The sequence below is a fragment of the Tursiops truncatus genome, chromosome 6 (assembly GCF_011762595.2).
Source record: "Tursiops truncatus isolate mTurTru1 chromosome 6, mTurTru1.mat.Y, whole genome shotgun sequence".
Classification (NCBI taxonomy): domain Eukaryota; kingdom Metazoa; phylum Chordata; class Mammalia; order Artiodactyla; family Delphinidae; genus Tursiops; species Tursiops truncatus.
Window position 1 is genome coordinate 81,435,338 of NC_047039.1, and position 17,313 is coordinate 81,452,650.

General features: G+C 45.7%; 2 protein-coding genes across 7 annotated transcripts in view; both read left to right on the forward strand.

The window, feature by feature from the left end:
- TDRD7 (tudor domain containing 7) overlaps nucleotides 1-3,756 on the forward strand; it is a 90,290-nt gene extending 86,534 nt beyond the window's left edge. For 3 of the 5 annotated variants that reach the window (XM_019949011.3, XM_073806317.1, XM_073806316.1), the window contains one exon: nucleotides 2,040-3,754. In XM_019949011.3, the coding sequence (XP_019804570.2) occupies nucleotides 2,040-2,260 (221 nt within the window). In that variant the 3' untranslated portion in view covers nucleotides 2,261-3,754. Of the gene's footprint in view, nucleotides 1-2,039 lie in introns of all 5 variants that reach the window. The other 2 variants (XM_019949010.3, XM_073806318.1) reach the window with 2 other exon arrangements.
- A 3,873-nt stretch (nucleotides 3,757-7,629) lies between these two features.
- TMOD1 (tropomodulin 1) overlaps nucleotides 7,630-17,313 on the forward strand; it is an 88,541-nt gene continuing 78,857 nt past the window's right edge. The window contains exon 1 of one of the 2 annotated variants that reach the window (XM_073806325.1): nucleotides 7,630-7,839. The gene's annotated coding sequence lies outside the window, so the exon portion shown is untranslated. The remainder of the gene's footprint in view (nucleotides 7,840-17,313) is intronic. The other variant, XM_033858328.2, reaches the window with a different exon arrangement.

Consider the following 17,313-nt stretch of genomic DNA (forward strand, 5'->3'; position numbering starts at 1 on the left):
TTCATGGCCAAATCAGTTTCCACTTGCATCGCAACTAACAACACACAAGTGTGTGATTTCACCACACTCACACCAGCCTGTTGACTGTCATAAAATCTGAGGAGCTGAGTTAATAGGTGTAGAGTGGTACTTCTTTATGATACTGTCTGATGAGATTTGTTTTATCTTCTGTGAAGGCAGTGCAGATATCTGTGTGCCCTCTACCAGTAGGTAGCATGGGTGCCTAGCTGAAACTCCACCCAGAGAGCTGTCGCCGTGAGCAGAGGGTGCGGAGGCCAAGAGGGCTGAGGGGTGCCGACACCTCCAGTTGTGTGGAGGTCCTGCTCTGCTGGGATAGGGCAAGTTATGACCACATGTGCAACCCTCATTCCTCACCCCCCGCTCACCCCATACACTTAGCAGTGGCAGAACTGACTTGATCTCAGAAATGAGAGAAATTATGTATATAAATTCTTCTTATTGACAGCGTTTATTGAAGATATATATATGTAGATAGATAGGTAGAAAGAGAGAGAGAGAGAGATTGCCTTATTTGAAGTATTTTCCAGTTTCTTTGTGTCTCCTACTAGAACTCAAAGGAAACTCCCATGGTAGACAGATATGAACCAAAAATGGCATCTTACACATGGCATGACTACCACTGATCTGCTTTGAACTCAAACTTCTAAATGGTTTCTTCAGAATTAATGGCTACATTTTTCATTTTCACTTTTTAACATTCAGGTTTTTCTAACAACACATTTTGTTAAACATGACAATCAAACGGCCCAGTGAAGGGATCTCCGTGAGGGAGGATCGCATGGCCCCATCATCCCCACCCCGGCTTCGTGGCCACAGTCACTGGTGTTCCCTGTGCAGGGGACTCTACAGCTGCTTCATTTCACTGAATTCGTGCCAGTGCTGGGAGGCTCAGGCTCTGTTACAGTCACTGAAGCAGCAGCTTATAGACAGTTCTAGGCTTCTCTCATGGGAAATTCTTAGTAATCAAAGAATTTAGCCCACTCACTACACCGAAAAGTCTTTTAAATTATATGTGGAACTCCCAGACCTTCATCACTATGGGGCATAATTTATATATCTAATCTAACATATGTGAACTTAATTTATGTTAGTTAATAATACTTCTTGAAAAATACATATTCTTGTCTCAGTTTTGTTTTAAAACCTAATTCAGAATTCTCTAACTTGAGCTCTCAAGTTTAAAAGTCATGGGGATTTAGAAATGCATGGGACTTAAAATTCATCTGGTCCAACCACTTTATTTTACAAGAAGTAAACTGAGGCCTGAGAAATCAACTGGTTTCCTCACGATCATACCATTTGATAGAGGAAGAGCTGGGAATAGTAACTGAGTCTCCAGACTTTCATTCCAGTGCTTTTACCATGGTGATGTATGTAATTTAAAATACTGTTGGGCTTCCCTGGTGGCGCAGTGGTTGAGAGTTTGCCTGCCGATGCAGGGGACACGGGTTCGTGCCCCGGTCCGGGAAGATCCCACATGCCGCGGAGCGACTGGGCCCATGAGCCATGGCTGCTGAGCCTGCGCGTCCAGAGCCTGTGCTCCGCAACGGGAGAGGCCACAACAGTGAGAGGCCCCCGTACCACAAATAAAATAAAATACTGTTAAGTGTATTAATTCTTCTTCTTTTCTTTTTTTTACTATATCTGGTTCATCAGGGAAAAAAATCTGTAAATAAGAGAAATGTCATTGATATTGATATTTCATTCTCCATCAGTCTATATCTACATATACTTTACGGAAATGGGCAGTCATTATTATAACTTCATTTTATATCACAGGATTAAATCTCAAATGAAATTTGTGTCTGTAAGTGAAGGTTTACAGAAATAACCCCATTCAGAATAGAAAAACTGTAAGCAAGACTGTTGTAAGATTCTTCAGCATCTGTTTTTCAGTTAGGCAAGTCTAAGCTGGTGTGTTTAACTACTTTGGGACTATTTAAATAGTTTTCCATTATAACTGGTCAAAGAAAGGCTCATTTGACCCCTCATTGATCTGCAAACTCCCTTCCTCTTAGGAGTGAAGTGCAGCCAGTGGTCTGAGGAGGCTTCGATGGTGTTTCGAAATCACGTGGAGAAGAAACCTCTGGTGGCATTGGTGCAGACAGTTATAGAAAACACTAACCCTTGGGACCGGAAAGTAGTGGTCTATTTAGTGGACACGTCACTGCCAGACACAGATATCTGGATTCATGATTTTATGTCAGAGTATCTGGTAGAGCTTTCAAAAATCAATTAATCATTGCTTCTGAGACCCTGACAACTAATTCAGATTTTTTTTAGCAATAACAAAATGTAGTAGGCTTTAAAAAAAAAAAATCTTACCTCTGCTACATGGCTCTGACTGCTGTGCGGGATTGAAAAGAATATGTTTGTGTTTGATGAAAGATATTTAACAAGTTTTGTTTTAACAGAGTTGACTTTTCAAAGAGAATTGCACTTGAATTATTACTATAATATTAGAATAAAATGTTTATCAATACAAAAACTGACTATCTTATCATTTCTAGGCTTTATGATCTTAAGGTGAAGAGTTTCCCTTTCTATTCATGTTGTCTTCCTTGTGGTGCTCGGTTCTTCTCCAGTTAGACTGAGAATTCCGTGACTTAACCCTACCCTGGGGTAGTGATGGGTCCCAAAGCAGGTGCTCACCACACCATGTGAAGTCTCTCCCGAGTCTTTAGCCCATCAGCATTGCTAGTGGTGCTGCTGGAGGAACAGCCCAGGCAAACCAGCACGTCCTGATCACCCCAGATCACCCCAAATCTTGGGTGGCTTATTGCCCAGAGAGTCTGGACTGAAAACGCAGGCCTTTACAGTCTCCCTGCCCAACCTCCCTGTTTACTACTCCTTGTGCCAGCCACACTGGACCTTTCCAAACCCCATGCATGTTCATCTAGGACTACTGATACTCTAAAGGAAGCCTCACTTCCCTCCAGACCACTCTTATTCTTTTCCCTCAGACTGCAGCTCATTTTCTCCCCACCATTTTTGTTTGTCAGTATCCTCCCTGACCTCCCAGTCTGTCCATGAAGCCTTCCCTGGTGCCCCTCCTACTGCACTGTACTTTGACTCTGCCCCTCGTGCTGCCCAGATCTCACTGACCTTCATAGCATATAACTAGTTGTCTGTGCCAGTCACCGCAACTAGATTGTGAGCTCCTTGAGGGAGGGAGGGGTCTTAGTCATCTCTCTATCCAGTCATATCCCGGTAAATGTTTGACAGCTGGTTCTGGTGGGTGTCTGCGGTCATGCGGGGAGTGAGCCTTGATTTGTAGTGTCTGACGATTCCCATGTTGTAAATGTTCCTACTGCTGTTGCGTTCCAGCTAACAATGTGACCTCACTGAATGTGGTGTTGGGAAAAGATGCACCCAAGCAGCTCTTGTGAGCGCTAGGATGGTGAGCCCTTACTCAGTTTGACTGGGAAGCCTAAATTTTTGATTTTGAACATATACTGAATTTAAGCTAGTAGACCTCTGTGTGAAGATATGCATAAACTATTGGAAATATGGAGAGAAGGGGAGAAGACGAGGCCAGAGATAAAAGTTTTTAGTCATTTGCTTATTTTTATTTGAGAACATCTAGGAAAAGTAAGAACGGAAAGAAAATAAAGACCAGATGTTTCAAGTTTTTCATGTAAAATGTGTTGAAATTGTCTTTCCAGCTATTTAAAATTTATATTTAGTATTTATAATTAAAGTGATTCAAAATTCAGGAATGTTCATGCCAGTGATTTAAGTAATCATTTATGATAAAGTAAAAATATCCTGACACACAAATGTTTAAGTGAAATAAAGTAGTGTAAATGTTTTTTTATAATGGTTTCTTTCCCTAATAACAACAACAACAAAAATCTTCAAATTGTCCACAGATAAGAAAGAAGTGGTTTGTACTTCACTAACTTTAGGAATGTTTCTATTACTTTTTAAAATAAAGCAATTAGTTGTGGATGTAACTGAAAAGTTAATCTGGTGCTGGGACAGTTTGACAGACAGAGAGACTTGCCCCCCACCTCATACCATATTCAAAAGTCAAGTCCAGGTGGACTGAAAGCCTAAACATGAATGGCCACTGTAGGAAGATAACCCAGGAAAATACCTTTATAATCCAGGAGCAGGAAAGATGTCTTAAACTGGATGCACAAAGTGCTAACAATAAAGGAAAAGATTGATATACAGTTGACCCTTGAACATGGTGGGGGGAGGACATTTAGGGGCACCAACCCTCCCTGCTGTGGAAAATCCCCATGTAACTTCACAGTCAGCCCTCCTATATGCAGTTCCTCCGTGTCTGTGGTTCCACATCTTCAGATTCAACCATCCAGAGACAGTGCAGTACTGTAGTATTTTCTATTGAAGAAAATCCATCTATAAATGGACTTGCACTGTTCAAACCTGTGTTGTTTCAGGGTCAACTGTACTAGACAAGATTAAAATGAAGAACACCTGTTCATCAAAGACGTTATTATGAAGGTGAAAAGGCAAAGCACGGATTGGAGGATATATATATACACGCATACATATATATATATATACACAGAGGAAAATAATAGATTACATATATTCAATAAACAAAAGAGTATCCAGAAGCAAAATGGGCAATACGTTTGGACAAACACTTTACAGAAGAGGAAATCCAACTGGCCAGTCAACATGAAAAGGTGCTCAACCCATTAGGACACAGGGAAATGCAAATTCAAAACTCAATTAGATACTGCTCATATGCCAGAATGGTGAAAATGTTTCCATTTTTGTTAATTCCAAGTGTGTTGAAGATGTGTGCGCTTGTGCAGGAGGATACTGGTAAAGAATGTTCACAGCAGCACTATTTGTAATAGCTAAAACCCAGAAACAACCTACATGTCCATTAATAGTAAAATGTATGTTTCTAAAAACTGTGATATATTCATGCAATGGAAACCTCTACAGCAATGAGAGTAAACAAACTACAGTCACGTGAGCCAACACGGATTAATCTCACAACATAGAGTTTCGCAAATGAAAATAAACTATGGAGGAAAGAGGCAAGCAAGGAAGTGATTACCGAAAGAGTCATGAAAGTGGTCAACTTCAGGAGGGAGTTGTGACGACCCGGAAGGGCACAGGTTGGCTTCTGGGCTGCTGGCAGTGTTGTTTCTTAACTTGGTGGTTGCAGCAGGTGTTCTCATGATAAAAATTATTAAACCTGCACAGTTATGTTGTATGCCCTTTTCTTAAATGTTTGATTCCACAACAAAAGGGTTTAAAATTTCAAATCTGAAATATTAAATCATTGCATTATTTAAAAATATATTGCACATGCCCCTTGAGAGGAATATTCTCATATACCCATGAGGGTTTTGTAATGTAGGAGTACATTTGCACGGAAACAAGATTTTAAAAAGGTGTTTCTCATTAGTAATCTGTACACCAATATTAAAAAGTTTATATTAATAGGGTCTATCCCACCAGAAACTATCCTATAATAATCCAAAGACACCTTATTTTCTGTCCACAGAAATTCCTTTTTATGAGCCATTTTTAAAATTAAAACACTTAAAAGTTTCTGTTTGGGTTTAAGTGGTTTGTTCTGGAAAACATATTACCCTTTTAAGAAAGTGGGGCTTTTGGAAACAAAAGCAAAAATAAACAAATGGTACTACATCAAACTAAAAAGATTTGCACAGTGAAGGAAACTTATCAACAAAACAAAAAGGCCACCTACAGAATGGGAGAAGATATTTGCAAATGATATATCCAGTTAGGCATTAATATCCAAAATATACAAAGAACTCATACAACTCAACATGTTAAAAAAATGATTAAAAAAAGGGCAGAAGATCTGAATAGATATATTTCCCCATCTGTATAAGGAAGACATACAGATGGCCAATAGGCATATGAAAAGATGCTCAACATCACTAATCAGGGAAATGCAAATCAAAACCGCAATGAGATATCACCTTACCCCTGTCAGAATGGCCATCATCAAAAAGACAAGAAATAAGTGTTGGTGAGGAAGTGGAGAAAAGGGAACCCTAGTACAGCGTTAGTAACAATGTAAGTTGGTGCAGCCACTATGGAAAACACTATGGAGATTCCTCAAAAAAATTAAAAATAGAACTAACATACTATCCAGCAATTCCACTCCTGGGTATTTAGCCAAAGAAAACAAAAACACTAATTTGAAAAGATATATGCACCCTTATGTTCATTGCAGCATTATTTACAATAGCCAAGATATGGAAGCAACCTAAGTGCCCATCAACAGACAATGGATAAAGAAGATGTACATAAACACAATGGAATATACTCGGCCACAAAGAAGAATGAAATCTTGCCATTTGCGACAACATGGATGGATTTAGAGGGTATTATGCTAAGCGAAATAAGTCAGATAGAGAAAGACAAATACTGTATGATTTCACTTATATGTGGAATCTAAAAAAGCAAAACAAATGAACAAACATAAAACAGGAATGGAGTTATAGACATAGAACAAACAGGTGGTTGCCAGAGAGGAAGGGGTTGGAGCGAGGAAAGAAATAGATGAGGGAGATTAAGAGTACAAACTTCCAGTTGCAAACTAAGTCAAGGGTATGAAATGTACAGTGTGGAGAATTTAGTCAATAACTATGTAATATTTTTGTATGGTAACATATTGTAACTAGACTTATGGTGATCAGTTTGCAATGTATAGAAATATCTAACCACTATGTTGTGCAAAAGGAATTAACATGTTGTAGGTCAATTATACTTCAAAAACAAACAAGCTCATAGAAAAGAAGATCACATTTTTGTTTGGGGGGAGGATTGGATGAAGGCAGTCAAAAAGTACAAACTTCCAGTTGTAAGATAAATAAGTGCTAGGGATAAAACGTACATGATAAAGATAATTAACACTGCTGTATGTTATATATGAAAGTCTTTTAAGAGAGTAAATGCTGAGTTCTCATCACAAGAAAAATTTTTTTTCTTTAATTTTGTATCTATGTGAGATGATGGATGTTCATTAAACTTATTGTGATAATCACTTCATGATGTATGTAAATCAAATCATTATGCTGTACACCTTAAACTTATACAGTGCTGTATGTCAATCATATCTCAATAAAACTGGAAGAAAAAAAAGGTGGGGCTTTTGGGGTTGTTTTGGTTATTTTAAGTCGTATTTTGGATACTCTATTCTTCCAGTATAGAGGGAATGCATTTGCCTCTGTTGGAACTGCATGTTCACAAAATGATCGTGACTAAAGCTTCGGCTCAAACCGGACCTAGTTGGGCTGCTGATAAGACCGGATGGGTCGTTGCTTCAATCAAAGGAGGTAAAGGTGCAGCAACCGCTTGGCTGGCTTTGCTCCACAAGGACCTACCGATTCTTACATCTTAGACCACACAGGAATAAAACTCCTCCCACCTTTTTCCAGATAACTCTACCTGGTACAAGTGGGGAAACCTAGACGCAGACAGGAGGCGACGCGCACCCACTTGGCCGCGGACCCAAGCTTGCGGCGGCCAGGGTCCCTGCCCCGCGCTTCCCCTTGTGGGCGTCTCTCCCCGGCAGGAGACTGCGCGCTGCGCCCCGGCGCCCCCGAGTGGAGGGAGAGGTAAGGAAGGCGAGCTGGGCGGGCGGGGCGAGGCGCGGTGACAGCGCAGAGCCGGGCCCGCCCCTGGCTCCCACCCCCGGAGCCCACAGCGCCCGCCCGCTCGCGGCCGCCCGGGAGCTCTTCCAGCCCCGCGCTCCCCTCACCCGCCTGCCGCCCGCGCTCTCCCGCCGGCCGCCCGCGCTCGTCCCGCCGCCGCCTGCGCCCGCGCCAGCCCCCGCGGCTCCACTGACCGGTAAGTGTCCCACCGGCCAGGGGTCCCCCTCGCGCTCGCGGGGCTCCCTGCCCCCTCACCGGGGCCCCAGCCATATCTGGGCAAAATATTCAGCTGTCGCCGCCGCCGCCAAGAGGGACTGAGCGTGGCTCCCTCTATAAATAGCCGCCGCCTCGGGTTGCCTCCGGGGCTGGGGAGCCTGGGTCTCGGGGTCCGGAACCGGGCGCTCGCATCCGCGCCACTCGGCGCGCGTGGCCCCGGCCAGGGCGCCCTTCCCTCTGGACCCCGACGCCGCGTCTGTAAAAGGGAGAAGGACCTGGGGGCTCTCGAGGAGCAGCGCTGAGAGCGGGGGTCATGGCGGGGCCGGCGTTCCCGCTGCGCGCTTGACTCCAGCGTGCAGTGGCTCGGCGCCCCGGGCGCTCTGTTGGGTACAGGTGCCGCCGAGCGCTGCACTCAGGCGCGGCCTCCCCGCCGGCTGCAGAGAGAGTGGAGGTGGGAGTGGGGACGCATTGGCACAAGTGAACGTGATACCCGGGTTCGCGCTTCGCCTGTTTGCGGCAAGAAAACTTTCCCAAACTGCGTGGGATGACAAGGTTTAAAGCACCACCGTTACGCGCCTTTCGCGCGGAGGTGGAAAGAAGAGGGGAAGAGCCTGGAGGCAGGAGTTCTCTGGCTCTCGCCAACTCACTGGGTGAACTTGACAAGCCTCCTCCCTTCCCTGGGTCTCGGTTTCCCCATTTGTAGGAGCGGGGTTTGGTTCCCGCGATAGAGCTCGTGGCCAGGGCCGTGAGAGCAGTAGGGCGCGCTCTTGACCGCCGGCGCTCCCCCCACCTGTTCACCGGCTCTGGGCCTGAGACGCTGGAGGCACAGCCGCGCATATCCGGAAGGGCTGCGGAGACCAGAGACTTTGGCGGTCCCTCTGACTCGGATCTTATACTAAGACCCAGTAGGACCCTCGGAAAGCCTGGGCAGTACACACCCAGGAAGCGCGCTCCACGGTGATTATGGGCATCTGTGCTGGGTGGCAGCCATCACCTTCGCAAAGAAGCTTGTGAGTCAAACAGCTTTAGACCCAATGAACTGAGCAGGGCTAGAGGCTCCAGTCCAGTCGCTCCCTGGCTTCTGTTTCCCCGTCTATTTGGTGTCTGTGATGCTGCCTCGGAGCTCTGCAGGCACACCCCCTCCCCATCTTTTCTAGCCTTGACCTTGGCCCTCTCAAACTCTTGCATATTACCTGGCCTAAACTTTTCCCTGTAGAATCACAAAACCAGATCCTAATCCAGGTTCTGGGCCCTCAGTGGGGGAACCTAAAAATTCCCATTTTCACCCAGTGGTGACAAACATTTTGTTCCTGGCGAGGGTCTGCAGAGCCCCCTGCTCAAGGTCACACGCTGCTGGACATGCCAGGCAGTCTCCACCAGCCTTTCTCATGTCTTTCCTGACACTTCCTGCTGCTCAGGCAGGTCTTGGGGATCTGTTCAACACCCCCTGTTCTTTGGTCTGCTGCTGTCCAGGACTTCCCCTTGCTCAGACAATAGCGCCCTCATCTTGAAGTTTCATTTTTGTTTCTACCTTACTTTCTATCATATATTTTTTCCAAAGCCATCTTAAAGCCTCACTGAATTAAGAGGAAATGGAGACAAATAGTAAGGTTCTCATCAATTCGAGCCACACAACAAACAGGCAGAGGGTGAAAGCAAGGAGTGCTGTCACTTAGATGTGTTAATTCTATTTAATGAGCCAGTCTTGCAAACCCACATTTTAGAAGATCCTGGCGCTTAAGTTCCTCCCAGCCTAAGTAGAAAGCCAGTGTCCTCTAAAAATAACCTCCTCCCCACCTTATCAGGGTCTCACAGTTTCTCCCTCCTCCAGGGTTGGGCTGCTTCCTGCTGCTCAGCAAAAAAACCACAAAAGCTAAGAGTAGGTAGTGGCAGCTCTGAGTAATGGGCTGACCTGGAGATTAGGACACCTGGCTCCAGCCCCAGCTCTGCCACCCACTTAGAGTGACCATGAGCAATGAGGGGGTGGGCAAGATGCTTTCCAGTGGACCTGGAATTAAGAGGACTCAGAGCTTCCCTTGGAAGACTTTCTATCATGAGAAAAGTGAAGCGCCAGGGATGAAATCCAGGGGAACCCACCCTATGAAGAGGAAGGAAAGAACGGGAGAAACTGGTTCCCAAGAGCCAAGGGAGGATAGAGATTGGCAGTGCCAGCTGGTGCAGAGAGACAGAGGGGAAGAGGACTGGGAAAGGGCCACCATGATTGGGTGACTTTGGCCAGGGCATTGCAGAGGGTTAAAAAATGGGATCTGCCACTGCTTTACTGAAGCCAGTGACCCAGCCTGTCTGAGCCCGTTTCCTCCTCTGTACAAGGGGATAATAATAGCATCCATTTCAGATGGGTTGCTGTTGGGATTAAGGGGGATGATGCAGGGAAAGCCCTTGGTCCTGTGCTTGGTACCTGCAATGATGTTAATGCTAGCGAGAGGAAGAAGCAGCTAATGGGAGCCGAAGATTTGGAGACAGAGCCCACAGCTCTTCTAAAAGCTTGGAGGAGAAAGGAAGAGAGAAGGTAGTAGGAGCTGGAGACAGGGCCGAAAGGGGAGGTGGGTGTTTCTGGGCTGAGGAGTGTGAAAAGAGACAGAGACAGACCTGGGAGAGGGGAAGAGGTGAAAAGAGCATCTAAGGGACATGCACATGGGAGGACTGAGGGCCTTCCTTAATGACCTGCTGAATGCCACAGGCTCTAAAATCACATTCCTCTAGATTCAGGCTGAGCAAAGAAAGGGTAAAATGAAACCAGTCCTGGCTCAGACCCTGGTGTCCTCTTGGGAGACTTCAGTATCTGTGAAGGAGGGTGGTGATGGGCCGCAAAGGGTAGTTTGACTCTGTCCAGGGGGCTCACGACCTTGGCTTGCTTGTTTCTGAAATGACGTCATGTATCGATGACTCCTGCTGAGCCCAGTCATAATGACCTTTTCCAGTCAGTGTTTTGATTTTGCTGTCTTACTAATGGACCAGCCAGGCTGCCAACATTTCTAAAGAGGCCAGTTCACTCTTCACTTAAAGCCAAAACACCAAGTAGATCAATTATTTGGCTGCTAGGAGCCATTATTAGTTTAAAGCGACAGGCTTGTTTGTATGGAAAAACATGAAGCAGATGGCATAATTTGGGGACCATTTCCTGTCTCTTGTTTTGTTTTGTAAAATCCTCCTTTGGTTAATCATGATAAAACCAGACTTTCTTTGCTCTTAACGATAACGAAAGAATGAGCTCACTGGAGTCAACCTAGGACAGTCTAGGAGGTTTTCTTCGATGTTAGGAGGTGCTGGATCTGTTTTTGATCTGAAAAACGAAACAAACTCAAGCATTTCTTTTGTTTCTCCTTTTCTTACATCCTTTCTCTTGGAGAAAAAGAGATTTGTGAAAGTGCTGTCTCTGTTTCAGTTCTTCCTTCTCAGATCCCCAGCCCCAGCCACCGCTCACTCCGGGGCTTCTTGGGAGGTGTCTCCAGGACTGTTCCTGGGAGATGATGCTGGTGGGTGATAAGGCAGAAATCCTCTTGGCCTCACTCAACCTCCTTCATGGACTCATCTCTTCCCAGCCCTTAAATATTAGTGCCACTCTCAACCATATTCCTTTTCACCCCGCACCCTCCTATAGTCCCATCCACTCCCAGGGCTCCCACCACTCCCTATACACTCAGAACTCCCAAACTCCTGTGTCCAGCCTGGACCACACTCCTCAGCTCTAGGCATCCGTGACTCCAGCCTAGGGGACAAAGCCAAGAGGGTGTCCCTAAGGTACTTCACACCCAACAGGCCCAACTCAGGCTCACCACCCAGTCTCCCTCCAGGGTCCCCCCTTCTTGGTTAACAGTAACACCATCCACCCAGGCTCTGAGCCAAAAACCTCCATACCTTTCACCACCGCATTCATTTGGTCAAAAGTCCTATCAATTCTACCTTCCTTAACATCTCTTCTATTCATGTTTATCCCCAGTCGAGTACTTTGTCATCTCTCCCCCTGAGCTATTAGCAGAGCCTCTTAAGAGTCTTTCTGCGCCCGTCTTTTCTCTCTCTCTCTTTTTTTAACCCCAGTCTTTTCTTCTCATGCTGCTGTTAAAAGAGTTTTGTGAAACGTAGCTCGGATAGTGTTATTCCTCTTCATTCAGGGATTCCCCATTTCCTACCAGATTCCTTGGCATCCGACACGAGGACCATCTAAGATGTGGCCCCAAGCTACTTCTCCAAACCATCTCCTGACACGCCCCCCAGTTCTCTACACCTGGTCATGGTGCAAGCATATGTGACTGCATGCCTTGCTGCCTTTGCCCCTGCTGTTCCTTCTGCCTGGAATGCTGTCCTCTTCCTTCTCAACCTGGCAAACTTGTAATCGTCCTTTAAATCAAAGCGCCTCATTGCCCCACCTGTGCTCCCACAGCCCCCTGAATGGGCCTCAGAGAACCAGCCATAGTCTGTTCTAAGTGTCATCAGCTGCTTACATCCTTATCTCTGACTAGACTGATAGATCCTTGAGGACAGAGTTCATGGCTCATCTGATATTTCTGCTTCCCCAGTGTCGAGCTCAGAGCTCAGCAGCTTGGCAGAGTGCAAGGATTTTATGTTTTAATTAGTGACTGATCACTGAATGAAAGAATATGTAAAAGACTAAGCAAATGAAAGCCCTGAGGTAACCGTGACAATCACACAACATTATCTACATGTTTTCCCATCCCACCACCCCGTCAGCTCCGTGAGGGCAGAAACCACACCTGTTCTGCTCCCCACCAACCCTGCAGCCCCTCAGCCCCCTCACAATACATAGAATGAACCCATGATCTCACCTGAAACTCACAGTAATCCTGTAAGGGAGGAAGGGCCGGTATAATGACCCCTTTTTATAGATAGCATAGTGAACCCCAGTAGGAATTATTCCAGGTCATCCAATTGGGATGTGTATTCCAGAAAAACCCAAGTGCTCTCCAGGGTTTGGTAAACTTGAGAAATCAGAGTCCTTGTGTTCTACACTAGTGCTTCTCTAGCATTGGAGATACTCAGGATCTTGTTAATGCAGATGCCGGCTCAGTAGGCCTAGGAGGGGACCTGAGACTCTGAATTTCTAACAAGCTCCTTGTTTCTAATAAGCTTATTAAATAATAGGCTTAATAATTCCTAATAAGCGCTGATACACATCATAATGTGAGGCTTCTCCTGCATACACTGACCACCAGACTTTGACCATCAAGGTGAGTGCTGATTATCTCAAAGTTTTCCCTTGGCCTTTGCATTAAGATAGTATTTCTAGGGCTTCCCTGGTGGCGCAGTGGTTGAGAGTCCGCCTGCCGATGCAGGGGACACGGGTTCGTGCCCCGGTCCGGGAAGATCCCACATGCCGCGGAGCGGCTGGGCCCGTGAGCCATGGTCGCTGAGCCTGCGTGTCCGAGCCTGTGCTCCGCAACGGGAGAGGCCACAGCAGTGAGAGGCCCGCATACCGCAAAAAAAAAAAAAAAAAAAAAAAAGATAGTATTTCTATTAAAATCTACAAATGAATTCATTTAAGCCTTGACTCAAAGTCAAAAATCAAGGGCTCTTTCTGGGATTTTGTTGTTGTTGTTTGGTTGTTTCGTTTTTGTCTTTATGAGCAATGTACGGGGCGTGAGGAGCATGATGGGGCCCCTGCAGGGGCTAGAAGAACGCGGTGGAGCGTTGTGGGTCATGGGGGCGGGACGTGTGGTGCGTGGTGGGCACGTGGGAAGGCCCAGGTGATGGGACGCATAGGGGGCGGGGATTGGTGAGGGGGCAGGTGATTGGGGGCGGGGCTTGGGGGCACGTGGCTGCAGCATGTTGGCAAGGAGGAAGTTCCAGGGATGGCAGGCAGCGGGAAGGGTCAGGCTTGCAGCTGCGGGTTCTTTCCACCTACTTCTGCCTTCCTGGCTTCTCCCTTGCTTTCTGGAGAAATTTAGGCCCAGACAAGGCTTTAAGGTCACACTGCCCAGTTCCTGGTCAGCCTGGAAACCCCCCTGAGCGCCAGAGCTCCAGGCTTCTGTGTCCGATTGGCTTTTTCAGCGCACACTGCTTACAAGTTTGCTATCTATGAGCGCAGGGTGAGCACCTGGCCCGTGCCGGGGTAGGAACCGGATCCCGCCTCAGAAGCACTCAAAAGACAACAGAGAGGAGAGTCAGGAAGGCGGACTTCCTCCACGCAAACCCAGGAAGATTTAAAAAGTCAGACTGAATGGAAACATTGCACGCATTTGTTTATGGGTTTTATACTACATTCCACTTACACCATTAAAAGGGTATGAGATTGCTTAATAAACCGGCATAGGCAACATAACTGGTGAGAACAGAAAAAAGGAAGAAAGAAAGGAAGGAGGGAGGGAGGGCAGAAAACTTGAAAATTAGGATCATGAAGCTCTGAGAATCTGATGGGAACCATGGACTCCTGCTCCAGAAAAATGAATATATCCATGCACACAACAGTTTGCATGTCATTTGCGTGGGTGCATGGGTCTCTCTGAAGGCCTTTCAAAATGCCCAGCACAGATTAAGGAGAGAAAATATGCCAGTGTCCTAGCTGAATGATGGCAACTCTATTTGGACACTCAAATCAGCTGATGAATCATGACAACTGAAGGGGAAAGGGAGAAGCAATGAATTGGAGACCACATCATGTCTGATTAAAAAAGACCAGTCCTTCAGGAGAAAGAAATGTTTTCTTAGCCCTAATTCTCAGAGTGTTGGGAGGCAGTTTTGCATAGTGGTTAAGAACATACCTCCCTGGGTTCAAATCTAAGGTCTGTCAGTTATGGGCTGCATAGACTCAGGTAACTTTTAACTCCCCGTGCCTCAGTTTCCCCATCTGTAATATGGGGTTATTGTGGGGAATCTCTATTTGCACATGTATGAAGTGGGCTTGTTGTGGGGAGTAAATTAGTTATTATATGTAAAATGCTTAAGTCAGTGCCTGGGACATTGTTAGTGTTATAAAAGTGTGAGCTGTTATGGGAAGGCAGCATGGAGCAGTGGTAATGAGTACACATTGCCCCCCTGGATTCAAATCCCGGCTCTACTACTTACTAGCTTTGTTACCTTGGTCACTGTAGTAGGTTAAATAGTATCCTCTGAAAAGTCATGTCCACCCGGACAACCTCAGAAAGTGACCTTCTTTGGAAATAGGGCCTTTGCAGAAGTAATTAGTTAAGCTGAGGTCATACTGGGCTAGGGTGGGCCCTAAACCCAATGACTGGTGTCCTTATGAGAAGTGGAGTGGACATACACAGGAAAGAAGACCACGTGACAATAGAGGCAGAGATTGGAGTGATGTAGGTACAAGCCAGGGAATGCCAAGGATTGCCAGCAGTCACCAGAAGCCAGAGAAGCAAGGTACAGAGTCTCCCTCAGAGCCTGCAAAGGGAACCAACCCTGCCCACATCTTAATTTCCAATTTCTGGCCTTCCGACTGCAACAGGATACATTTCTGCTGTTTTAAGCCATCCACTTTGTGGTAATTTGTTATGGCAGCCCTAGAAAACTGATACAGTCAGATTACTGCATTTCAGTTTCTTCAGCTAAAATGGGAAGTAAGAAGTATCTACTTCACAGAGTTATTAGGATTGCATGAAATTATCCACGTAAAGAGTTAAGCACTGTGGCTAGTATGCGGTACGTACAGAATAATGCATGCTGTTAGAAGGTACATTGACATAACAGGCAATGGTAGCCTCAAGAATGGTGTTAATAGCATTCTATTGTATGTCTACATTATAATTCATTTACCCAGTGCCCTATTGATGAACTTTTATGTGGTTTCCAGTTTTTTGCTAAGATAGATAATAACCAGATGATTTGTACATATATCTTTGTACAATTCAGTGAGTAAACTGGCAGGATAAATTCCTAGAAGTGGAGTTGCTATGTCAAAGCGTGTGTGCATTTGGATAGATATGACTTAACTTGCCTCAAGAGAGGGTGTACCAGTGTGTCCTTCTATTCTGTGTGAGAATGTTGGTCTCCTCCACATCTTGTCAACACCAGAGATTCTCAGACTTTTTCATCTTTGTTAATCTGATAGAGGAGAACTGATGTCTCCTTTCTCAATTTACTTTTATTATGGGTGGGTTTCATTCTCTGTTCATAGGCTTATTAGCCGTTGATGTTTCTTTTTATGTGAATTGCCTGTTCTTTTCCTCTTCCCACATTTTCACTGGACTCTTCTTTTTTTTTTTTTTTTTTAATTTAGGAACTCTGTTAAAAAAAAATTAGCCCTTTGTTCAACGTGCGGCAAATATTTTCCCCCCAACTTGCCTTTTGCCTTTTGGTATTGCCCATGATACTTTTCATATTGACTTTTTAGAAGATACAAAAACGTGCTTCATAAACCTGTGCCTATGTTAACCCCTGCTGTGAGGCAAGGTGACAAAGTTCATGTGTATGAAATGGAGAGTGAGAATAGGAGTTAGTTCACAAGCTTTTCTACAAGCCAGCTTTTATTCCACCGAGGCTTTTGTCTTAAGGCTGTCAAAGTCAGTAGTAATGCCAAGCATTCATTCATTCACTTATTCAACAAAACTGACTTCAGCACCTGAGAGAAGCAGGGACCATGGGAGACAAGGATGCTTGCCTTCAAGTAGCTTTCAGTCTTGGGGGGTGGGGGTGGAGTGCAATAAGATGATGCTTCAATGACAGAACTCTGACGGCCCCTCCCCTTGGTATTAGTATTTGGCTTGCTAGTACCCTTTTCAGCTGGTGTGGAAAAAGAGGCCATGGAAGAGGCAGAGGCTGGTGAGAGCGCGTGGTGGCCTGAGCCAGGGCAGTTGCAGAGAGGTGGGGAGAAGGAACCACAGAGTGGAGTACGGCAGGGTTTGCAGGGCCGGTGGGCAGGCCAGCTGGGACAGGGCGATGGGTTCAGCGTCTTTTCCTGGAGCCCTCTTGCTTACAATGATTCGTTCAGTGACTCAGACACCGTGATGACCTCAAGAGGTGCAAAATGAAAACACACAATGGTGCAAGCACACACACGTGCTTTTCTAATTTAAACCCTTTGACAGCTTTGACGTGTGGACCTTTGAGGCTCCGTGTGAACTGGGATGGGGCTCAGATTCACTGCAGAGAGTGACGGAGTCAAATGCTGTGTCTTGTTTCCCTGCTTTTTTCAGAAGGTACTTTCCCGTATGACTAAGAGAATGAGATCAGCCAGGGAGAATAATGCAAACAGGCCAGGAAACAAGTCTTTTTTAAAGAGAGCTGATCATCTCTGAGTCCCCATGCTCTCCACTCAGTGGCTCCAAACATGTCTTACATAACAGAACCAGGCCTTCATAGGCCTGAAATCTCATCTTGTCAACTCCTAAAACCCACCATCAGTCGAGACGTCAGCCGTCTCTGGAAAACCTCATCTAGGGCTCTAGCATCTCTGCTCACATGCCTGGCATAACAAGTGCTCACCACCTCCTGAATCAGCCCAGTGCCTCCTTGGACATTGTTTATTTTT